The sequence below is a fragment of the Periophthalmus magnuspinnatus genome, chromosome 3, assembly GCF_009829125.3.
Source record: "Periophthalmus magnuspinnatus isolate fPerMag1 chromosome 3, fPerMag1.2.pri, whole genome shotgun sequence".
In the NCBI taxonomy this organism is placed as follows: Eukaryota; Metazoa; Chordata; class Actinopteri; order Gobiiformes; family Gobiidae; genus Periophthalmus; species Periophthalmus magnuspinnatus.
Window position 1 is genome coordinate 28,734,810 of NC_047128.1, and position 25,640 is coordinate 28,760,449.

General features: G+C 40.9%; 1 protein-coding gene across 2 annotated transcripts; it reads left to right on the forward strand.

The window, feature by feature from the left end:
- The first annotated feature begins 1,039 nt into the window (after window positions 1–1,039).
- Window positions 1,040–25,434, forward strand: atosa (atos homolog A). Of its 2 annotated transcripts, none has more exons than XM_033984985.2 (12): window positions 1,040–2,161; window positions 17,116–17,300; window positions 19,650–19,846; window positions 20,260–20,385; window positions 20,613–22,455; window positions 22,632–22,757; window positions 22,953–23,041; window positions 23,370–23,466; window positions 23,581–23,739; window positions 23,859–23,927; window positions 24,141–24,340; window positions 24,432–25,434. In XM_033984985.2, exons 1-12 carry the CDS (start codon window positions 2,131–2,133, stop codon window positions 24,583–24,585), a joined length of 3,276 nt encoding a protein of 1,091 aa, XP_033840876.1. In that variant the 5' UTR covers window positions 1,040–2,130; the 3' UTR covers window positions 24,586–25,434. The 2 variants fall into 2 exon arrangements, with proteins under 2 accessions (XP_033840876.1, XP_055088228.1); XM_055232253.1 differs by lacking the exon at window positions 1,040–2,161 and adding an exon at window positions 14,947–14,979.
- The last annotated feature ends 206 nt before the right edge of the window (window positions 25,435–25,640 follow it).

Sequence of the window (25,640 nt, forward strand, 5' to 3'; positions counted from 1 at the left end):
GCATTTTTTCTTTGTGTTTAGTAATGCATTATAAGGGTCAATCCAGCAGGTGGTGCTGTAGCATAGATTTTTCCAAACACTAGAAAGTGAAAAACTCACTATAATGGAACTATAATAACATTGCCTCTTATCAATTCTCTGTCTGTTAATGAAATGAGTCTGGCGAACCACGAGTGAATAATACAACGGAAATAGAGACTCTTTTGACTGTGTGCAGCTGTCCAATAGTTGTGAAGCAGATTTATCTGGGACACCCGAGAATAAAGTAGTCAAGAACTATGCAATCAGGGGTCAATGCAAGAAGGAATTAAGGCACGTCCTCATATTTTCCTTTGCTTTTGTTTAAAAGGAGTGAATGTAAAAGCTTCCTCTTTGTGTTTGTAAGCAACTCAGTCTATCTCTCTCAAGTAGCTACTCTAGACTATATAATTTAATACATGTTTTACACAAACTAAAGAAGACTAAATGGACAGGCTCTTATGTTAAGAACTGAAAGTCCTAGTTAGTTAACTTGTGTGCATGCAGTATGGTGTAGTATGGATGCCTAATTCCACGTGGCTCAGTAGGGGGCATAGGTCAGTGAGTGACCCCTGAGTCACAATTTGGCAATATAGCATAGTCTACTACAAAAACTAGAGTATATTTTGAATACTCGGTGCCCTAAGGTGTTGAGGGCTTGGGTCAAGAATATTTGAAGACCCATAATAACACTAATAATTCATGAATCTGTTATTATATTATATGGCTCACCAGTCCTTACCGTATTAATTAAAAACACACACAGTCTTTGTCTACATTCGGTCCTAAGTAAGAACAAAATGTTCATGTACGTAACTCACGTGCATACATGAACGCGCAGCGCCTGACCAATCAGCTCAAAGGGACTACCCCCTGTCTCTGCATCAGCTTTCACCCCTGAGCAAACACATGCACGGCCATGAGGTCCAGGCTAAAGAGGGTTTTCCTTAAAAAAAAATAAAAAATAAAACAACAGCGCCAGCTCTTTAGACAGGGTCATCACGTCATCATTTTGAAGTTATAAGTTGTTATGGATGTGGGTTCATGTGAGGCTGGAGAGGGAAGTGACGTAGTGGCTGTTGTTGGGACACGTGACTGGAGCTGCGCTGATATGTTTTGACAAGCAGCAGGACTGAGGGAAGTGAGGAGGGCACAGGCTCAAAGCATCACGACTTACAAGACGCGCTGCCTTTTTCATCTGGGGTTCGCTCATTTGACTATCGATCTCTCTTTTAACTTGGGAAATTGTTTTCCAGTGATAAAACAGCTGTTAGAAAGCATCTGCGCGTTGTTTCGCTACCATTTGCGCAGTCGTGATATTTGGTAAAAGTTTTAATGACCACCACAAAGGAAGTCAGTGAAGCGGGTATTTCCTGTATTAAATAGATGGCAACAGCCCCGTTTTGTTTTGGACAGAGAGCGGGTGATAGCTGAGTGAGTGGACAGATCGTGGTGATTATGTTCTTCTTGCTTTAGCGGAAAACACGACGCGAGTCCTCGGTGTGGATGTTGGTGGTTGAGCCGTGGATACCTGCGCCGCCGCTGCTGCTGCTGCGTTGGGGGCTGGGATGTTAGCGTGGTCTCACTCAATAGACGCTAAACCATTACTGCAAAGAACAGGTCAGTTTAGTTGGCCTGGGCGTTTGGTTTTGGGCTAACCCTGCTGAGTTGGCTAACCCTTTCTGGCACTGTCGAGTCTGACATTCGTGGAGAACAAACAGAAATGCACCGCGAAGCAATGGTTCAGGTGGAGGAATTTGAGACAGACTGTGAGAGAAGACAGTTTGAATTACCTCTCGTCAGACTGATTACTTGCTAGCAATCTAATCGACCACTCACTGATAGTTCGCTGGCATTCGCCATCAGCTGTCCTAGTATTGGGGAACAATACAGCGCGACTGGATGGATGCGTACTGTAGCATGCTAACAAAGCAATGCTTTGTTGTTGGATAGGGGGAGCTGGCACCAAAACGTGCTTCCAGCTGATATTATTGCGTAGTTAATTCGGTGACATTGTGGCTTTTGGGTTGAGACATAGCTTTAGTGCTGTCTAAGCTGTGTGACAAGAGAAACACCAGAGCAAGAGCAAGGCAGACACTTCAAGACAACCTGATGACACTGGACAACATGAAGCCCGACAGAGGTATGTGCAACACAACACTTATATATTCTGTTTGTCAACCTAATGACCTGCGTGTGGTTAAACTGTAATGTACATCCCAGAGGACCCGTGCCCATTTCCTCCAAATAAGGAATTAGGCCAGGTCCTTATGTAACAGCTGGTCATTGGTTATGTGAAATAACAAAACCTGACCCACGTAAACGAAAACATAGACAGAGCACATATCAGATCTGCTTCTCTGGTGATAATGTCGAGCTTTGTAATGGTTTGGTGTGTTGACACTACTCTCCTTACCTGGGGTTTGTTTAGATTTCACACCATAGTACTGCAAAATGTTGTTCACACCCACTCAGTAGTTGAAATAAAGCTGCTGCCTCTTGCTCTGCAGCCTGTTTACATGTTAACTGTATCTGCAGCAAAGGCAAATGGGGACAGGACTGGAGGAATACCCGTGTTTGTCTTACTGTAGGTAACTTGTGGCTTGAAATTAGCTGCAGAAACATGTCTGCACCAAGTGAGCATGTCTGCATCTAATACTGTCAATAGAACTAGACCATTGTGTTGGCTATCTGGTTGTGTAAGCCTAAGAAATCATTTGGTTATTGATTATGTGCTGTCCACATACAGAGGAACTTACTTGCCTTGATTTTTGTGACATAATCAAATACATGCCCCGGATTTTTGTCATGATAAGATTAAGAGACTAGACTGTGTTTAGTGGAGTGATGCAGACTGGGTTAGTAAGAGGGCAATATGATGTAACATGACCCCAGTTCACAAACATGCCCCCATGGCATACTTTTAATGTGGTTCTCTCTGGTTCCTGTCCCTGTTCATGACCTGGGCACCTGTATGACAGACAGCTGAGAGCAATCTGACTCTTATTACACCAATCATGCGCTATTCACCCATGTTAACAGTAAACAAACACTAAAGCAAAGAGAAAATTACCTAAAACACAGCCCACCGAACCTAGTGACCTTGTAATCCATTGTAAGTTACCCTTTCTGCATCATTAGGTATTTTGTTTATTACCAGTCAAATCTTCTGCTGTGCCTAAGCCCAATAATCTTTGTAGTATTGCCCAAGGGCACAGTACTCCACCAAACGAGTGTGTTCTTCACACTTCATGGATTTTAATGTCACCATGTCCGATTGGCTCACCAGCTTTTGTACTCTAATTAAGCCTGTGCCAGTATAGAGCCTGCTCCATAACAAGAGCTCACCGTTTTGATTGGCAGCGAGTGGAGTGCCATTGTTATTTGGAACATACTGTACTGCTCCTGTGATGTGATGGTGCCTGAAACTCTTCTGCGTGGTTACCTCCATGAAAAAGGACTGCAGCAAACTCATAGAGAAGCTGTTTACTTATAGTTGCCAGACAACAGCCAGGTCAGCCCACACTGGACTCTTTAATGTCTTTAATTCAAACAAGTCTGAACATGTTCCTTGGCCTTTCATAGTGTGGTCACTTCTTTTAGTTTGAATGTAGGGCTGGGTACTGTTCAATTTCTTTTACCACCAAAACTTACACAACATATTTTATCAAAACCTTGAGGTTTACCTCTCCAAACATGTATGTGATTGTCATTCTTGTATCTTGTTCATATCACACTATTTTCACAAATGTTACTTGACCTGAATTAGTTTAAAATATTGAGTGAATCATGATTTGAAAACGTAATTCTTATGGCTTCAATTTGTTATGTCAGAGAAGTGTGTGCTGTGGATATGGAGAACAGACTCAACTCTCTGGGACTGGACCAGAGTCATCTGAGCCCCTTGTTTTTCCACCAGCCGAGCTCTGACTCAGAAAGGTGTTTGTTACTGTGTGCGTGTGTTGAGGCAACAGATTGCAGTTGGCCCTAATAAGCACCATGCCGTCGGGCCATGTGGTTCAACTGACAGCTTTTACACGGTCTGTAAAGTGCCATTCGGGAGAGCTGCTTGGGTGCAACACAAAATCTTAACCGGGCCTATCAAATTACAAACTGTTTTCAATAAAGTGTGTTTCGCTTGGGTTTTGTTTGTGTTCATACTTTTGGTGTTTTTTTGGAGCTGTTTGTGTAAAGTAATGAGGGCTTCATAACCAAATTAGCAAAGGCAAAGAGCAGAGAGGCTTCGTGACACAATGGCACAAGTGTGGTAGAGTGGTTGCTCTTTTATCCCACACTGCACTCTTTTCTCTGCCTCTTTCCACAAAACACAGATGACCTCACAGCTAGTCATACTGGACACTCAGCTTCAGTGTTTTTTGTCATGCTACTTTCCGTTTGCAGCTCTTAGTCCTTGATGTAGGAGTTGGAACACTAGTCCTCCGCCACCCCCACCCCCGTATGCACTAAAGCCTGTCCTGTGCCAGATTACAGCTGGCCTGAGACGTCCCGTGTGAGGAGGAGGAGGAGGGATCAGAGCGCTGCTTTCACTGACGCAAGGGGCACACCGGGCTGTGGTCCTGAAGACACCTGTCCCGTCATGTGCACTCTCAGCTCTTTACTGTCTGTGATCTAACCCACAGTGAGGAAGCATGAACAGCTGTGGACTGCACTTATACTCTGCTTACAGTGGAGTTTTTAGTATTGCTAAAAAAGCTAATAAGGCTGCAAAATATATTACAATCAGATCACATTAGATGTATCTAATCCGAAACACTTTTTGTTTTCTTTTCTGTAAATTTAATTAGTCTTAGAGCTGCACAAATTTAGTTTGTTTTTGCTTTCTCTTTTTTTTTTTGTCAATTTTGGCGTATAGAGACCCAGTGGCAGAGAGATTCTACAGGTATTTACGCTTGCTCCTCCTTATATTATCCATTTATACTGACAACATGACAGTCAAGGCTCATATTTATTTACATACCAATAAAGTACTTGTCCTCAAAATAATCCGTTATTATCAACAACACAGACACTATCTTTCCTTTTTTTTTCTTTCTGTCAAAGCACTACATAAAGCTTTGAAATCTATTTTCCAATACCCAGTGACTTTCATGCTACAATAGTGCTGGTTGCTGAGCAGGCTGTACCGCGCGTCGCTGTCTGACCCTACTTGTACTGAAAAGATATACTGCGGCGTTTGTTGATTCCTTCTAGACTTACAGCTCTGAGGTGCTAGCTAGTCCTCAGTGTAATCAGCCTAAATCAATGGTATCTGTTGGTAGCCAAGCTGTGCCTGTGTGAGCCTGCTCCACACGATTGGTCGCCCAGTTCTCCCAGTGTACTAATGCTCTTACATAAGATCATTTTATTTAGCTCACATGCAGATGAGAGACGCACATACAGTAACCTTACACCAGTCACACTCCTGCTTATGGGTGTAAAGAAGGGGTGCACTTTGGCACATTGGAGGACTGCACTGCTGCATATAGCGCCATGTCAACATGAGGTCACTACAAAAATACACCCTCCATACTTGGTCTGGCCGAAGCTCAAAGTGGCAGAATGGCTGAAGTCGTCACATCCTCCTGCCCCAACCAACAGTAAGCGCCACAGGAACAATAACCACCATCTGGACCTGGGGACTGTTGTGGACAGGGCATTGAGATGTGGAGTTTTGTTTCAGTGGAGTTTTGGCTGTAAACAAGGAAAATATCATTGTATGGCTGGGTGATATTACAAAAAATTAACCCCCTCATATTTATTGATCGTGATTACAATTCAGTTTCGTCTTATTAAAAAAGAATGAAATTGCTATATTAATTTTCATTAACAATAAACAAACAATTGATTAAGATTGTATTAATCGTACAGCCCTATGTCATTGCAGTACTAGTCTCAAAACATACACAATCTTCTTGACAGTTTCATGGATGAATATCTCTTGACATTTGAGGTATGTAATGCCTGCACTATGTATGGTATGGTGTTTTTTGGCAGCAGCCACAACAACAATTTTGTTTATTTAGTGTTGTTAACTTGCACATTTTAGTGGGGAAGAGGGGGTGTTTTACTTTACGTCTCAGTAGCATAAAACACATCTGATTCATCTGAATTTAGTATTTGTGCATATTTGGTAAAAATAGAAATTGGCTTATTCTTATCTACAAGCAGATGCTATGATGCTGTAGACTTTCCCCCCACCAACAAAACAAGTGTAATGTCTCTGCACTTATTTGAGTTAAATGATATTGCCTGTACCCTTTAGGCCGTCTGTCTATTAATATTGTCACAGCTGGCCATCCAGATTGAGAGGGGTTTGTTCAGTCATCAGACACCACACATCTTTTGTTGCTGAGGACGTTATGTAAGCCTGCACTTCAATCAGGTTCACACACCTACGGACTGTTCTGCTATAGTAACTGCACCACTCCACTACTCTGAGTTATACTGACAATAGGGGCTGGCAATAGTCGATAATAATCATCAGAATAATCATGACAAGTCAACTATGAAATGAATTGTAAATGTATTTTGTTGAAGGTTATCGTTCTCTAAAGTATTCAGACTCTAACACACTCTAAAATCTGTTTTATAGCAAACACAATTGTATTGTTAAAGCATATGTAAAACAAAAAGTCTACCTTTTATTTAGTTATGTGACTAGTTGATTGATTGAAAAAATAATTGCAGACTACTTGACTTTTAAAAATATGGAGAGTTGCAACCTTTATTGGCAAAAATGAATACCTCTTTTTTTTTTTTTAAGTTTCCTGGATGACGATTTGGCCGATGTTATGGCAATCTGTCAGAAGGCTAAAACGCTTCTTGACTGAGGTAAAAGTATCACAGAAAATATGGATGGACTGTAAAATTAACTATGAAAGTGCTGGAATATCACTTTAAATAAAATGAACTTGCAGTGTAATTTTAGGTTTTCTTTAAGAAGCTTTTCAGACTCTATATTATCGCAAACAACGATTACCCATTTTTTGTTTTTTTTTTATATATCTCCTCTAATGATGCATGTCCACAAACATCAGGCTAATACTTGCAGAGTCTGCTGATGTATTGCTAGTGCTGTTAGTTACACAAACATTGAGCAGTCGACAGGTCAAGTGAAGGGAATGATTAGAATGGCCATAAACTAACAGTCTGTCACAAGGCTCTGGCTAAGTAGGTCACAAGATTTAGGTAGGTAGGTAGACAGTCATTCCCTAAAGTGATTGATTTTTAATGGAATGATGATTATAGAAGTGTGTGAGGAGAATGCACCTCCGGGGCTCATTGTGGCTTAAGCACATTGTTTATTAACAGCAGCGAGGCTCCTCTGGATCCTCTTTCCTATTTCACCATTGTCTCATTTCATTTGGACCAACAACAACCACCTCCTGTACGCACGCATCCACTTACCAAACCAGATGACTGCCAGTCTGATCTGATGAATTAGGTTAATGCATTTTCCACAGACTTTTTTTTCCATTTTTAAACTTGTTCTAAAGCTAAAACAGGACCAGTTGTATTAAGTTTTCCAATGAGTTGCAACTTTGTCTAAATCAGGGCAAAACAGCAGCATTTAGTTGCAGTGACCAGCACCACGGTCCTCCTCTTTGACACAACTGACACACTTTTCACTTGGCCTTTGGGCTGATCGTCTCAGGTGTCTCCATTTGGACACTCGTTGCTAGAAATTTGCCCGGGCAGCTCCAGTGCGGTCAAAGGCCAGTCATGTCTGACAGGAGGCTCTGGTTACTTGGAGAAGTTGCAGGTCTGTCCCACTGCCCTAGAGTCTGTTGCCCATCAATACTCTGCACTGGATAAATCTACAATAGTTTTTGTCCGAGATGCGCTAGTCTTATTTGTCAGACCCCCCCCCCCCCCAGTTTGATGGTGACCCATGTTACATAACTAGTATAGCAGCACTAATGCAATAACAATCCACTGCTTGAATAAAGGGGCATATGGACCATGTGGCCATTATGCGAGAGGCCAGGGCCAGCTTAGGTCAACAAGGCTGTGTATCTTGTTTTGTCATCTATAAAAAGTTTCAGGATTTGTATTTAGTACGTAAGTTAGTTTAATTGTTTAAGGGTACTAATAAGAGGTTTTTGTTATGTTGTTGTTGTGTTGTTGGCAATAAAACTTTTTGAAACTTAGTTTTTAATCTTGTTGTTCAATAAACTGACTATGATATGGTATTGATCTCTTTAACAGGAAGAAAAAAAACAAGCAAATTAATCATCCTATATTTTCAATAGCTCAAAGTTAAAGGGACTGCAGATGGAAAATTAGCTACTTAGCTATAATCTGGTGCAGAACATCTCTGTTTTATGCTTAATGTCTCTGTACATGGTCCCTTAAATAAAGACTAAACTAAAGTTGTTACACAAGGGCCTGTTTATGGCCTTTGTTATGGGAGTGAGAGGGAGGGCAGGGAAAGGTGGTGAGTAGGTCGGGGTCCAGTTTGTTTGTTGGCAGTGAGAGAGTAACAGCAGCTGAGTTCACATAACAGAAGACGACTTCTTCTCAGCTCAAACTGTAACAGCCCCTCAGCCAATCACAGCCTGTTGCCATGTGTGCTGTGAATCTGCCCCTTTGTGCTCACAAGAGGAGAGAGGAACATCAGAGAGTTTACACAGCCTACTCTAAAACAAGTAGGAGGAGGATTGCCAGAGTTTTCCAACAACAGGCATACTAGAGTTTTATAGAGTGGAGTGAGTTTACTGAAAATGAGACCAGTGTGTTAGGCTAAATAGATCTGTTGGTGTCAACGACAATATCCTTATCAAAAATGGCTCACCTGGAGTTTTTCTTTTTTTCCAGTACAAATTGCTGTCACTAAGCTGCTGAGTAAATTTTACCCTTCTGCCCTTTAACTTTTTTAACTGCATCAACTGACAGAACTTGTTACTCTACTGGCATTTTCAATGTCATGACAAGTAAATCCTGGGGCTCATTTCTTGACACATTTACACAAAAGTTATATTAGAGGAAATACCTAAGAAAATAGCTGGTTTACAGGATATGATGCTTACAATAGTTTCTTTTAACAACAAAACTTGAATATGTCTGGCCATTTTTAAAGCTACAAGTGCAGAGAGGCCTCAGTATCACACAAGGCAATCAAAAACAGGATAGGTGAGGCAGTGCTAACTTTGACTCAATGTTATGAAGTGCTATGGAAACACCGCTGACCCTATTATCACAAATGAGGCCCAACAACAGCCTGCTGCTCTGTTATAGCACAAGGCTAAATACAATGGACCAGTGGCATGCTCCTAGATGATGTGACGCATAAGAACATGAGCACATAAAGCCCACAGAACACACAGATCTGTTTAAACACGCAGGTTTGTTACACACTGGAGACAAATGTTCTCAGCTTAGAGGGAGTTACAGTAGCATTGTGTTACCTTTATGACTCGCCAAAGGGGAAAACTTGATTTGTCCCAGTAACGCGGCGACAAACAATAACAAAACAAGCTGAAGTCAGACAGGTTTCAAACAATGCTGCAACACAATGGGCCGCCGTCTGGGCTGAAACCTCATCACTCCCTGCAGAAGCTGAGTGCACACCATAAAGGAAGTGTGACAGGCTGATAGAGTGCAGCACCGAGTTAGATCTAACAGGGGTAATGTGAGGAGAGCAGAGCACCATCTAACTCTGTGACCCATTTCAGGCAATAGTCATTCATTGAATTTCACAAAAAGGTCAAACTGCACTGTCTCCAACATGTCAGATTACCAGATTTCTGAACACAGAACTTGTTAATGTGTTTTTGATGAGGAATTTGAATGTTTTGTCTTTCCCCTTCTTGGCCTGTCATGGTAATTACTATTTTGTCTTACTGTTCTATAAATGATGGATGGCACAATCATTTTTGGTGTTCTGAATTTATTATTGTGGGTTCCCTTGGGGACCCTTTTTCTATGCACTAGAAGGTTTTTTTTTTCTACACTTCAGCTAGATTTGCTGAAGAGCCGAAGAAGATTGAATAAATAACTTTTATGACTCATTGAAGATACAAACTAAATGCATCATAAATCTTTTTTTTTTGTCTACCAATGTACATTTACAAAACTGTTTTTGGGTTAATCCTGCTTTGGAGTTATTGTGTCAGTGACATAAAATAGTTTAAGATAATTTATTTATTCATGATTTATATTTTCTTCACCAGTATATTGCATATCACAGTTTATTGTTGTGACAGGCTTATCACCTTTAAAAATGACTGTACTGGATGACATTAGCTTCGCATGAACTCTTCTATGTGAGGTTAATGGTTCTTTAAAGCCCCCATATTACGCTATTTTCTCATCTATGTTATATATTTTTCTATAATATTTTTCCTCATCAAAAACATCAACTCTGGGTGGAGTTGTGTTTTGTTTCATTCACAGGTTTAACACACAAACCCTGCATATTTAGACTGAATTGTATTTCAAACTCCATACACATTCAAAAGAATCATTTGGATAATTTCAGCTCTGCGATTGCCAATTTCTATCTAACAAAAAGTAAAAGATAGCTGTTATCTTGAAAACTGCTACTTGATGACATCCCAAGTGGAACAGAGCATTCTGAGCTTTGGAGATGTAGACAAACGAATAATAAAGAGTTACTCAAGCATGTGTGAATGAAACAAAACACAACTCCAGGTATGTTTTTGATGAGGTTACAAAATTATAACAATAACTTAACCCATAACCCTAGCGTCAGATGCTATCGTCGCCGATAGAGCGCAGTTGCAGACTTTCCATAACCGTAACTCCACAACCAATTGTGCTTCACGTAAACTCAAACGGCATCTCAAAGCAGAGGCATGGGGCTCTTTAAATATTTTACTGTCATTATGGTAATGTGCTTACATTGTCCCTCGAAGATGACGTAAAATAGAGGTAGTTGTGTGAAAAACTGCAGTATATTCTGATACTTCCTTTAACATGATTTTTATGGCTAAAAAAATAAAAGTCTAGGCGAGCTATACTGGTCTATAGTGTGCTCAGTCCTTAAAGGGTTAAAGCTCACAAGAGTCAATTTTGTGTAATATAGGAGCTTAAGTAACCAACATAAAATTAGGCTTTACAAAATTTATTTATCATGACGTGCTCATTATTCTAAAAACGTGACAGATACAAAAGGCATAGTTTCAGTGTGGGCTCCGTCACCACACGGGAACAGAACATGCTGCATCAGTCATGTGCAAGTTGCTCATCAAAGGCCTATTTAAAGCACCAACTCACAAGATGACAAAGACAAAAGGATTGTCCATTTACACCTATTTCAGCCAGCTCTAGTTCATTTACATTTGCTTTATGTTGATTAATGTTCACACTGCCCCTTTTCAGTAAGTCAATAAAGTAAATAACAAAAATAATTTAAATTCTGTTTAATGGCACAGTTTAGTTTGAAATCTAAGGCCTATGTGACAAAGACGGTGATTTATTGCCTCAAGTCAGTGAAATCAAAGCTTTCTTTCCACAATACTGCGTTTGCATAAAAGACATCTTCGCCCGCTGTGTCAGCATCGAAACTTAAGTTGTCCTAGTTTTAAAAATAACTTTCTCTTAACAAAGTGCAAAAGTCTGGCACTTTGCAACATTAGCCTTTTAAACATCTGCAGCTTCACAGAATCATCATATATTGTTTTGTATATGTGCTGTAGACCTGCATTTTAAAGCCACATAAAGAGAGAGAATGAGAGAGAAAACAAAACGATAGCTACCAACTTGTGCCTATATTTATCTCGACCAGGGGCTGAGGAGATTTAGCTCGGCAGAACTGTCAGTCTAATCTTTTAATGCATCTTTGTAGATTGTGTAGCATGTTTGTATTAGTAAAGTTAGACAGTTTTTGATTCACCCCACAGGCTTTATTGGTGTAATTTTAGTTTTATATGAGAAAACTATTACACAAACTTGCATGAAAGGACATAATGATCTATTTGTGTAGGGCTGCAGTTGGTCGACATGCCATTAATTGACTAAAAATGGGTCATGGTGTGGCTGGTGGCAAAAGCTCTCAAAATTATTAGGACCACGTGCAAAACTATACAGAGAAGTACTAATAAATAACATATTTAGAAGTGAAAAGGTGAATTCAACTCTCCAGTCAAACTCCCCAAACTCTCGCTAACTCACTTCGGCTCTCTCCTTACTGCTATTGTGCACATAAATCCTTTCAATATTAATACATTTATGAATAGACACCATTTACCATTTAATCAACTTAACTAAAGTACTAGAGTCCTATTTGTATGGTTTTTTTTGCCTACACCTCTGATTTGCATATTACAGATAATGATTCTCTGAGGGCGTTCATGGCTCTGTGCTCCTGATAAAGGCTCTGAGGCACTGGGGAAGGTTAAGCCTCCTGTGTTTGGTCCGTCTCAGGACGAGCAGATATCATTGTGTTAAGCCGATCCACCTCAGCAAGCTCAGCACTCTGCAGCTCCTGGGGCCTCTCTACCTCTGCAGCCGGCCTGTTATCTCAAGTCCGCACACCCGGAAAACTCCAAATTCTTAACCAGACCTAATCATTTAAACAGGACCAAAGGCATGCATATTAGATCTTTAGAAGTCCTCTCTTGCCATACCACTTTTTAATTTTTAATGACTTGTTTGTCCTGAGACAGTTGATTCAGTCCCACTGGGGCCATTACAGCTGATAGTGCTTGTGGAGAGAAAGACAAACACAGGCTGTTACTGGTTTGCATTTAGATCGGTCCGAGGTAAGGTTTGTTTAATTATGAACTGCAAAGAAACTTTAATAATTGACCCTTATTGCAATGGCCTCTGTTCAAAGTTCACACTGAGCCTATTGAGTTTTCAGTCCAAACAATGAGTGACCGATGCTTCAATTCTACAAGTCTTCATTTACCTTTAACTAGTTTCACTAAATATGGTCAGTGTTTTGATTATTCTAAAACACCTAGACATAGTTTAAGTAGACTTGGGCGAGTTAGTGGGAGATTCCAGTCCAGGTAATCCCAGAAAAATGATAATATTTGTCAAAGGAAAGACTAAACTGAATATGCAAATCTAAAGGAATGAGTAGAGTAAAGTGCTGGAATAGAGTTGTCAAAAAATCTATACCTAGGTTCTAAACTTTATCAAAAAATGTAAAAACTTGATACTCATTTCAGAAGTTATGAATAATTATGAGTAGTTTTAGAATAGTCTAGATCAGTCATTTTCAAAACTGTGATACTTGTTCTGGTGATATGTAAACCAATTTACAGTTCTAGTGTCAACAGTTGCAGTTTTAGTGTTTGACTTATTACTGACTCTAAATTAAGTTATCCATTACAGAACTGAAGCAGCACTATACCACTAAGTATTTTCTTAGGTGGTCCTTTGTGAATAGTTTGAGCATCACTGGTCTAAAAAGGGAATAAGACCATGTGGTAATTAAAAAGTATTTGTTGACTTAAGTGTATTTAACCTTTTCTTTAGCACCAACGTTGAGTTTAAAATGTTCAAATAATTCCAGTTGGTGTTTTTGTTTTTGTTTTTGATATCCATCCCTGCGTGTTGCTACTCCTCCAGTCTCACCTCCTGTGGCTGCTTCAGACCTGCTGTATGCTTCATAATGTGTGCTCAGAGCAGTCAGTCTGTAGCACCATCAGACCCTGCTCGTGGTGAGATCATCATCATTATTATTATTATGTCCATGCTGCCTCCAACTCTGCCCTTTGTCTTCTCACAGCAACACTGCAGCATGGAGACCAGCAGGAGCAAGCAGCCGTGACTATAGAGCTGCGAGCCTGATTTACATGGAACATGATCATAAACAAATGACAGGTATAGAGTAGTGCGGTGCCTTGTCTGAACGAGCAGAAGGAGAGGGGAGTGGCTGTGACCATATGCGTACTCGCAAAGCATTCAAAATGAGCCTGTGTCTGGATGTAAGGGAATGTTTGAACTAGGACTAGATTAGCTTTTCGTGTTGAGAGAAGCAAATGCGACAATGATGTGACCACAGCATACAGATTCCAATCCATTCATCAAAATGCCTGTCCTCCTTACTTATCTCGCTTTGTTATTCTCATGGGTTAACTTGCTGCAGTGTTGCTAAAGGTAAATTATATCTCAGATTAGCCCATTTCTTTGCCAGTCTGAAAAATATACGTAGTGGCACTGAACATATTAAGATGCTGTCTTTTGTATTCTGCTGTAATGCCATATACTGAATTTAAAAGAGTTTGAAAATGAAATGCTTTCCCCTTCATCAAGCTCAGGGCTGACACCTGAGCTCTTTGAATTCGTAAAGTGTGTCTTCCCCTCATATTAATGTATCAGCCACATATCAGGAGGCCATTTACATAACCAGTTTTCAAGCTGGAATGTTTTGTGTGTTGATATTTACCCATGCAGTACTGCTGTATTCCTACTTTTTATGTGGAACCAATACATTCTGATCTTGATTAGTTTTGCCCCATCATGTCCTGTTTTACAGTTGACATAAATCCTTTTATATAATGCCCTTATATCTTACCTCTGTAAATGTTGTTTATGCTTACATTTTGTGTTTTGTTTTTGAAGACAGTTATCCTATCAAAAAGCAGAGTTGGCTACTTGCTTTAGCATTGCCAGGTCCTACAACTCAAAACAGTTGTTTGCAGTAAACCCAAATGGGCTCTCTCCTCTTTGTAACAACTAATGGCATTCCATGTTCAGTTGCCAGTATCGCCATTTTTATCTTAAAACGTCTGTGTTCATGTGCTTCCCGTGTTGGCAGGTTTGTTTTTGTAGCACAACTTGAAAAGACTTCATCTTCTTGTGTGAGTTTGAGCCTTAGGTGAGAGCAGCTCACACTAAAGCACATGTCCCATGGTGTGTAAACATTCATAAATAACCTGTCTATCAGAGCTGACCAGTTTGCTCTTGTTCTACCAGCTGTAGTTTTTTCCATAGCACCTGACTCTCCACTGTCTTTTGGCCTGGAGACATGGAGACAGCTGAGAGGTGTTAGTATGTGTGTGTCCGTGCATGTGTGTGTGTGTACTCAGCGCCCACACCTGATCTGCAGGCACCACTCCAGCTCCTGAGGCTAATAATAAGAAGCATAAGTCTAAATCTGAACCATTACATAATTTACATCACACATTATCTGGTGACAAGGGAGAGGTCACCAGGCTGCAGAGTGAGAGAAATCTTTGTTTGCTGATTCAGTTTAGAAGGGTAAAGTACAGGATTTGTCAACCTGGCTGAATCAAGATCTGTTTTTTCTACATTAGAAAGCCCTTTTTGCGTTTCCCAAAAGCAGAGCAAGTAGAACATGAGGTGCACAACATGACCTCACTGAGGCCTGAGTATTCATTAAAACTTTTGACATGTTTTAATAATTTATAGCAATGGAGAGGACTGAATAAATTAGTCATAGCCCAGTAGGAAAGGTGGGAAAGACAAATCAGAATAAGACATCGAGCTAGACTTCTTTGCTGACGTGTAAACATCTTCTTTTTTTTTTTTTTTTTTTTTTGGTTTTTTCCCAGGCTCCATTTTAGGCTGCACAATATATTTGAATTGAAGCCCTAATTCCATTTCTGTGCCAATGTCTGTCTGTTGACTTATTGGAATGTTCTTCTCAGGCATGGCCCCATAAAGAATGACACCTCTCTGTATGCACAGGCTGATCCTCTTAATCACACTCCCCATCACTGGTCTTTTGTTCTGCTGCACATGTGTGTCAGGAGGAGCCATGTGCAGCCTGCCTCCACATACAAGCCTGGGTTGTTGTTGTTTTCTTTTGACATTTATATATTTCTATATGCAGTAGGGGACCTTGTTTTGTTCCTTCCTTGGATGTAATCGGACACTCACACAGGGCGCTGTAGTAGTATGTGTTAGGGTGCGCTTTGCAGACCCCCTCCTCATCCTCTGTTTTTGCTTTAAGTGTCACCTTTAGCCCAAATCTTAGCACAGCAGTATTTCACACAATATGGTTTATAGGCTCTACTTTTCAGTGTGCATTCACAATTACAGTATATTTGAATCTTACTCTATGTTAAGCTTATGGACCGTGTGCCCTTGAATTGTGACATTAGTCGTAAATAATTGCACTCTCCCCCTCTCTGTCCCCTCTCTCTGCATCTCCTTGTGGCTTCTTTTGTTCCGAGCTCTTCCTGTAAATAAAGAGAGTTTGTGTTCTGCCAGAGCTCCTTACTCGGTCCTTATTCATCCTACAGCTGGTGAACATACCCCCCTGCTCCCGGACCCTTGGCGCCCCTCATGTTTTGTGTTGGACTGCGCCTGGCTCCACGTGCAGAGGGGAGCTTGGAGGAGGAGTTTCCCTTTGAGGAATGTGTGTGACTGGCTGTCTGCCTGTGATGCATACACACAGAGCAGCAGAGCTCTGCAGAGCCATCTGAGCTGGTGGGAGGGGGCAGCAGCATGCCTATAGATGTATGTTTTCATAATCATGTGCACACCAGCTCGGGGTGGCTGCACACAGTGAGAAATCCCCTGAACAAAAAGCCCATGGCTGTTTAGCTAGTTTTTGTTATGTCTGATATCATCAAAAAATAAAAAATGTGCAGAAGAGCTTGAGACAACGTATTTAGGATTTTAGAATCACAAAATTTTCCATACATTACTTTGAAATAGATTGTCTTTTGCTGATGTTTTTTTTCTTATATAACCATATTCCACAAACTCTAAGCCCAGACTGCTGCTTTAAATGTCAATGTATGCCCTATTCTACCGTAATTATTAATGGTTATTACCAAATTGTATAGACAACCATGTGTGGCTTGTATAAAAACAACCACAAATTTTACAAAGATCAGCTTCGTTTTGATCAGTGTGCAGCTCAGTACTAATCCAGATTTTCCTATCCTTCATGTCTTTCTCTGTTGTAAAATTCTTGTTAAAAATGTACCCAGTGTCCTCAACTTCTTCCACATTCACTCTAAAACTGGGATGATTTTCAGACCTTTTTATAAACATTGCGTTTTTTTTATTTTCATAATATTCCAAATTAATATTTTAACAAAATAAATTGTAAAAGAAACTTGTTTTTATCACGGTCATGATCAAATTTAAGATCAGGTTAAAAAAAAAAAAAAAAATCTGATCCATTTGTACCTCTGCTTTGTTTAGATGCCACCGAGGAGTTCTTTGAGTACGATGCGGAGGAGTTCCTGGTGTTCCTGACACTGCTCATCACAGAAGGACGGACTCCCGAATATTCAGTGAAGGGCCGAACTGAGGGCTTGCACTGTCCACCTGCCCAGTCTGCAATGCCCCCTCTACACAAGCATGAATGCAGTGACAAACTCCCACAGGTGCAGCAGAGAGTGATATTTTTTATGATTTCTGTGTTTTAGATGATTATATTTGTCTGACTGAGACTTGGTAAAGCTGTCAACGAATCAAAATCTATTGGAGCCTAAATTATTACAGCAATAAAGTTCATTGCTTTATTGCTAAGTAGATGTAGGCCTGTCACAATAACAGCATCTGAAGTGGGACATATTGCTGCAGAAAATATCTAGATAAACGATTATATTAAAATGACTTTATGCCACTGATACAATAACTCGATGGCTGAAGAATACCAGTGAACCCCCCCCCCATCATAGCATTGCATTAAGCCAGGCATCCCCAAACTGTGGCCCGGGGGCCAAATGCGGCCCTCAGACCAATTTTTCTCGGCCCTCAAGCTTCCAGGTGAATTGGCCCATATTAACTTAAACAGTAGTTTTTGCTGTACATTTCTGAAAATCTACTTTAACAAGCCCATATCAAATATTTAATGCGTCCCATTGAGGATGTAAGCATGAATAAAGGTCTAGTGGTTCAGTCTAACTTGTAAAAACACATAGATTTGAAGTATTCACTGTATTGGCGATGAGTCTATGGCCCTCAATTGGCCCTCGCTTTGTCTGTGTTTTTATATATGGGCCTTAATGAGAAAAGTTTGGACACCCCTGCATTAAGCAATAGTTCATCATTTAAGCCTTTTGGACTAAGAGTTTGTAAGGTAAAAATCCAAAAGGTTTTGCGTCTTTTTAACGCACGGTCGTGGTCACCCTCACTCAGTGGAGGAAGCACCTGTTCAGTCCCACAGAAATGGAGTGAAGACATGTCATGTTTAAACAGATTAAAATGAGCAGCAACAGGAGAGTCTGGAAACTCACAAACGAAGACAGTAAAAAGAAAATTAATTTCTTTGACATGTGGATTGTGATTAAGGGTGGTCTCTTAAGTACAACACTGTTTCAAAAGCCTAGGGAGAAGAACACTCTCCTACTGGCCACGAGTGCGCATCCCACACACTTAAAAAGAGGTCTCCCTAAAAGCCAGTTCTTTTGCCTCAGACGGGTGTGTCAGAGCACACAGGACTTTATAGAAAAGTCAACAGAAATGAAAGAAAACTTCATGGAGAGAGGATATTCTTGACCGTGGATAGAGGATGCTTACAAAGCTGCGTTATCCAAATCAAGGGACGCGCTTCTAAGGAATAAGGACTCTGTGAATGAGAGAGGTTTTTTGGCAATATTTAACACAGTGTATTTACCCCAGAGCCACAAGATCAAATCAGTCATTTTGAAACATTGGCACTTTTTAAAGACTGATCCAAAATTAACTCAAATATTCAAAGACCACCACTGTTCATTTATATAAGAGGCAGAAATCTGAGAGAGGTTCAGACTTCTCTTATGGCAGAAACACACCAAACGTGCAAACTCTTATTACCCATCTTCCTAATGGTAATTATAGATGCAGTAGTTGCACTCGGCGCATAACACCACCAAGACTTCCCATTTCTGTCATCCTTCTACCGGAAAGAAATTCTCCATCAGGAGTGTCATCACATGCACGTCCACCCATGTGGTGTACCTGTTGTGCTGCCCATACGGTCTTGTGTATAGGGGAGGGGGCAAACCGCACGAAAAGTCAAAATCCACATAAGTGAGCTCAAAAGCGCAATAAGACGCCAAGATCCAGACTCTCCGCCAAGCGGGGGTGACCACAGCCGTGCGTTAAAAAGATGCACAGCCTATTGGATTTTTACCTTATAAACTCTTAGTCCAAAAGGCTTAAATGATGAACTATTGCTTAATGTAATGCTATCATATTTATTTTTTTTAAAGGGTGCTGTAATGTAGAGCATTATTTGCTTGCCCTCCCTCCGAGCTATGGTATATAACTGCTGCCTTTTTAGTGTGATAATAATCTTTATATTTTTGCAGTCACTATCCATTTGTTTTAACTCACAAAAGACTGTAAATGTATATTTTTCACTGTTGGTTTATTAAACTGAAGGGGCTGTCCTCATACCTGAGGAAGGTTGGAGGGACCGAAACTTTCTAAGAATAAAAGTGATTCAAGTGTGAGACAGTGTGCAGGAGTTTTCTTAAGCTTTCAGACAAAGTGGTTCTCCTACGTCGCACCTGTTGCCTAGTCAGTTGTGCAGAGTCTACACAGAAACTATTAAAAATGATTCCCACAAGTGCTGGTTATTCACAATAAATATTCAGCCTAAACAAATATTGATCCATCTGCCATTCATTGAACGATATGTCAATATATTAATAATTATCATGACAGGGTGACATTAAGGCGTTATTCTTGACCTTCTTTTTGGGCTTATAAATTCTGACGAGCCGCTTTATATTCTATATGTCCAGTGTCGCCAGGCGCGGCGAACCCGCTCTGAGGTGATCCTGCTGTGGCGGAACAGCATCCCCATCATGATAGAGGTCATGCTCCTGCCTGACTGTTGCTATGGTGACGAGTGTCCGCCAAGTGACCTTATCAGCGACCCGGTCATTAAGCAAGATGCTTTACTGCTGGAGAGATGGACCCTACAGGCAGTTCCAAGACAGTAAGACAGACATTTACCCGTGCACGCATGGACATTAACCTCAAAAGACACATTTGCCACAGTTTAAATGACTCCTTAGCCATCACTCCTGAAAGAAGAACCTGATTGTAAGAGTTTTAGGTAGTTCTTTGACTGGAAAATTTAGTTTCTTTTAATCTGACTATGGTTTTTGTAATTTGCTATTTTAACTTTCTGAAGTTATAGTAACAAGAATTGCATGTGTGCAAGAATAAAGCTTTTACTTTTATTAGCAGCAGAGCTTAAAGGGTTAAATGGATACAACCTACTTTTCTCCTTTTGATGCACCAGCCTGCACCGTTTATTTTCTACATACTGAACACACACCATTCCCTCAGTGCTGTTTCATTAACCTGACACACTGGCACATTTCTACCTCTTTGTGTTTTTAATAGAAGTGGTGACCGTTTCATTGAAGAGAAGACCCTGCTGCTGGCTGTTCGATCCTACGTCTTCTTCTCTCAGCTCAGTGCCTGGCTCAGTGCCTCACATGGCATCGTCCCCAGAAACATCCTGTACAGGTCAGACCTTACACTCACTGACAGCAGACACACAGGTGGGCTCAAGGCTTTTTACTTGGATTAGAAAAGTACAGGGATACGCAATCTCATTTTCAAACAGATACAAGGCTATTACACTTCTTTACTGTAGCAGAACAAACTGTAGAGAGTAGTGATATGCTGTTGTAAAGCACAAGGAGGCCATGTCATGGCATTATGTTTATATTTTTATTTATTTCTTCCTATAGGATCAGTGCAGCTGATGAAGAGTTGGTGTGGAAGTTTTCCCAACCGCCCTCAGAGCACATCTTTCCCATCCCAAATGTCTCACACAGTGTTGCGCTGCAGGTCCGTGTGCAGTCCTTACCCCGCCAGCCCACCTACCCTACCCTGGCCTGCAGCATTCACACTGGCCTGCCTCCACTTTATAGCAAGACTCCAGGCCTCAATCCAAACCTTAATAGCCATGTTGCACCAACCAGTCTGAAGAAGAACCAGGACCCCAGCACTGAAAACCTACTACAAAACACCAACATGTTTAGCAAGAGCTCAAACTCAATGTCTGGCCTTCTCCTGAACGGATTTCCTGTTCCTAATCTTCCTATCAACAACATCCCCATTAATAGCCTTCCACACACTGCTGTGCCACCTGCCTTTTTTAAGAAATGTCAGGAGCCTGCAGAGACCCACAGCATTGTCTATCAGAATGGAGAACTTCCACAGGCCAGCATCCCACCCCGACAGGGCTCTCCACGATTCAGTAGGTCATCCCATTCCCCCACGCCCTCACGCTCGCACTCGCCCTCTCCACTCTCAGCCAGTAAGGCAGGGAAGTGGTTGTATTCAGCCCTCAATGGCTCATCTGACAGTGTTCCTCAAGTTGAGGATTACAGCCATAGCATCAATGGCAGTGATCAAACGAAAGGTCCTTTAAATGATCCACTAAAAGCATATAAGAATTTAACTCTCCCGGAGACTCCTCGTTGCCCATCCCCTAGACCTGTTTCAAATGAGACAAACCCCCTAATTGGCTCCTTGCTTCAGGAAAGACAGGAAGTTATTGCTCGCATTGCACAACGGCTTAACTTCTGTGACCCCACAGCACCTCCCCTCCCCCCTGGACTTTTTGCTCCAGACAACCCTCCCAAAGCCATTTGGGGCAGTAACCATGACGACCTAACTGCCACTAAGACCAAAGAGCCTCAGGTCCCACCCTATGAGTCTGTGAGTCGTGTTTGGCCCAGCCCTTTCAGCACACCTGTGACTGAACCTTCTTTCAGCAAACGAGAGTGTGCGTCACCGAAACCTGGCCCCTGCAGAAAGCTTCGAATGACTGAGGTGAGAGAGGGGGATCAGACTGGAGAAAGAGAGAAAGAAAGAGAAAGCTCTCTCATTGCCCAGGCCGTTCAAGACATTACAAGACTCATTCAGGAGAGGCTGTCTGTCCCATCGCTGTCTCCTATGCAGAGCAGAAGGGGCAGCCCTCTGCACCAAACTCATACAACAACAGTCACACACACAGTGCGGACATACTCACAGCCCCCACAAGAACCACAAGCCTCTCACACTGCCACCAATGGCTACAGTAACGGCCACCTACCCAGCCATACACCTCACACAGGCACACACATAATGGCTGCACATGCACATGCACATGCATCTGTTTGCACAGACAAGCCCGGAGTCCAACCGGGGACCGATCGCCATTTTCCCCAGGCCCAAAATGGTGCTCACTCGACACTTGAAGAAAATTCATTTAAAAAACAGTCCCGTTTAGAGGCTGGTCAGTGTTTACGAACTCCTTTGAAGGAAAAAAAGTGCAGAGTCTCGACACACGTCAGTCAGGAAAAGGCCTCTGGTTTTGAAAACAGCCTGAAGAATGATCAGATGTGCAGTTGGACTTGCAATGATGGCAGCCCAGCACTGAACTGTCACACCCCTCATAACCACAACACACCTCAACCTCACTACCAGATGCAAACCTGTGCATCTGTACAGCGTTCTGGGCCACGCGACGAAAACCAAGCACCCCTCAAGTCTACCAGCTCCAGCCTGTCGAGCCCAGAAAGGACCCCTCTTTCCACAGTGTTGGTAAGGAACCAATGCGAGAAATACATTTTTAATACTTGTTATCTTGGAAATGAATACAAAACAAGAAAAGATGATTAAAATCATATACATTGAATTCAATTAAAAAAATGTATTAAATTACAATGTAAAAAACTGACCTCTTGGTTGTCTGTGATTTGTTTTACTCTGTCCACCAGCGAGCTCAGAGCCCTACCCCACTGCGACCTTGCAACAGCTGGAGGAAGCAGAATCGCCACTCATTAGATGCTACAGCGACCAAGGCCTTCCACCCGTGTACCGGACTGCCTCTGCTTTCCAGTCCTGTAAGACTTGGGATATGAATCACATTTATATTTAAATATGTTTTACTTCTATTTACTTCTAAAGTCACATACTAGACTTCAAGCATTTAAACTTCCATAATGCTCATATAAGTGATTAATAATTGTGCAACGTATAAATAGTTTTCAGTCTTACTTAACTTAAGTTACTGACTGTAACTCCAATGTGATTCACAGGTCCCTCAGAGAAGAAATCAAACTGGTTATTTTGACCTGGACACATCTCTGATGAGCAGTAAAGGTTTACCGTGGACCTCTGGGAAAAGGTATATTTTCTTTTATTTATTTTTAAATTGTCCATATATTCTCAATTATAATTATATAATACTGTGCATATTTTCCACACTATAAAATGCGCATGTTTGATGCCACGCTCAGTAATCAATGCTGATGCAGTACTCCTCACGCTGCCACCTGCTGAAGCTAAACTGAACTGTACACAGCCACACTCGTTCAAAATGGCAGTCAAGACTGACTCGATTGAAAAGCCTCCATGGTCATTGTTTTGATCATTGATCAGTTTTGATCAAATTAATGGAGGACAGAAAATGCATTTTTGTAGAATGTATGCCCTAAACATTTTGGTGATTTTAGGATCTGTCCAAAGAGAGAGTGCTCCATTGAAGACTCACAGCAACTATTCAGTGCCAGTGCTCCACCTGCCAGTCTCAGCTTATTGGGAAACTTTGAGGTATAGAATACTGTTATGAATCACAAACTCTGTTACATTTCATTATTTAATTATTTATACAGTGAAATCACTTTTACTGTTTCCCTTGAAAACTCTTATACTCTTGTGCTTTAGGAGTGTGTGTTAAACTACCGCCTGGAGCCTTTAGGAACAGTGGACGGTTTCACAGCAGAAGTTGGTGCCAGTGGGTCCTTCTGCCCCAGTCACCTTACCTTACCTGTAGATGTGTCATTTTACAGTGTCTCTGATGACAATGCTCCATCACCATATATGGCAAGACCTTTTATTCTTTAAATTATGCTTTGACCTCTTATCCCTGAAATACGTAATGGATTTGTGTTTATGCATTATATTTATCCAGTTTATACCTAATCAAATGTTGATCTTTACAGGGTGTGATAAATCTGGAATCCACAGGAAAAAGAGGATACAGAGTACCCCCATCAGGAACCATTCAAGTGGTGAGCAAAAAGCAGGGAACAAAGACATTATAAGATTTTAACTACTGAAGGAAAGAGAGACCCCTAGTGGGCTTTTGTGAACATAACATAACATCACTGTTAAATATGGTATGTTGTATAGAATTTAGTGTCCATTGTATATTATTGTTAAGTTGTTCTATTTTTTTTAGCCTTACCTGACCTAGTTTATCTATTTTCAATTATCTCTTTCAGACCTTATTCAATCCCAACAAGACAGTTGTAAAAATGTTTGTTGTGATGTATGACCTACGAGCCATGCCAGCTGGACATCAAACTTTTCTCCGCCAAAGGACCTTTTCTGTTCCAGTCCGTCGAGATACAAACAATCAGACCAGCAGGAAGCCCCTCTCCCTGAGCCAGGGCCGCACCCTGCGGTACCTCATTCACCTGAGGTATGACATGTTTTCATTTGTACCTAATGCTTTACAATTAGACATTTTGCTGCAGCTTACACTCGTTTTTCTTTTATCTCTTAACACTCAGGTTCCAAAGCTCCAAGTCTGGGAAGATCTACCTCCACAGGGACATCCGTCTGCTTTTCTCCAGGAAGTCAATGGAGGTTGATAGTGGTGCTGCCTATGAGCTCCAGTCCTTTACAGAATCCCCCATTGATCCTCCATTTTCTTCTCGTTGCTGAGACCTGAAGCTGCCCCCAAGGCTTAATTCACACCACATTGGCTGTGACTGACTCAAATCCAACAGCCCAGTCAAGGCTCTAAAGGAGAAATGGAAATGTGGCGCTGATCAAAAAATTATCAGATGTATAACATATAAGATGGACATCATAGGATTCTTTCATCCCTGAGCTCATGGACAAAATGGCCTTATAAGATTTAAAAAGAATAGAAAATACTAGATATGCAATTATGGAAAGTGACCTGCACTGTTTTAGCTTTCTAAAATGTTAATTGGACTTGAATCACATTCAATTGAAGTATAAATAACAAGGTTTACAGTCCATTTAAAGGTAAGAGTATGTAAGGTGATTTTTTTTTTTTTTATGTTGAATAATAATGCCATGGGTCCTGAGCTCAGTCATAAAAGTGGTCGTGGTAAAGGAACTTGGTGCACCTTGGTTGGTGTGGTGCCATTCTATCATCTACTCAAAATCCCATGGACTGCTTGAGGTGAACAAGCAATCAAGCTCAAATCATAAGAAAACTTCACAGCTAAACATCAGAAGTGCACTGTGTTTTTCACATAACTGGAAAAGAAAAAGAAAATAGTAATATTCTAATACTTTTGTACTGTTACAAACCACTTTATGGAAGTGTTGCAATAGAAATAAAACTTAGGTTAGTGTTTACACTTTCACTTTCAGTTTACTTACATCAGTTTATTTAATATTTAAATTAATATTTCAGTTACTACTTGTGACGTCTGTCATGCTAAGATGATGTAGTGCAAACTGTATATCATAGTATGTATTTTTGACATTAATATTGAAATCTGAAAAATATATATTATAAAGCAATCTGAAACCATATGACTTGTGTCTTCATTGTATTGTCAGTGAAATAGTTTATTTACATTCAGTTTATTTACATTCCAATATGGTTCCCCATCTGCAGTTCGTAATCATCTTTCTTTCATGCTTCAAACTAGATTTGAGTAGTTTGGATTTGTTGCGTCACGTGGGTTTCACAGCTGATCGCCACGTTACGCAACGTAAATCCCGCACAGCTTTGTGCG

What these genes read in the sequence shown, in the direction of transcription:
- atosa (XM_033984985.2), top strand. Translation starts at nt 2,131, where the DNA reads ATGACACTGGACAACATGAAGCCCGACAGAG. An exon ending in GCAGTGACAAACTCCCACAG is followed by an intron (nt 17,301 to 19,649) that starts GTGCAGCAGAGA and finishes CTATATGTCCAG; the next exon opens with TGTCGCCAGGCGCGGCGAAC. An exon ending in ATGCTCCATCACCATATATG is followed by an intron (nt 23,740 to 23,858) that starts GCAAGACCTTTT and finishes TGATCTTTACAG; the next exon opens with GGTGTGATAAATCTGGAATC.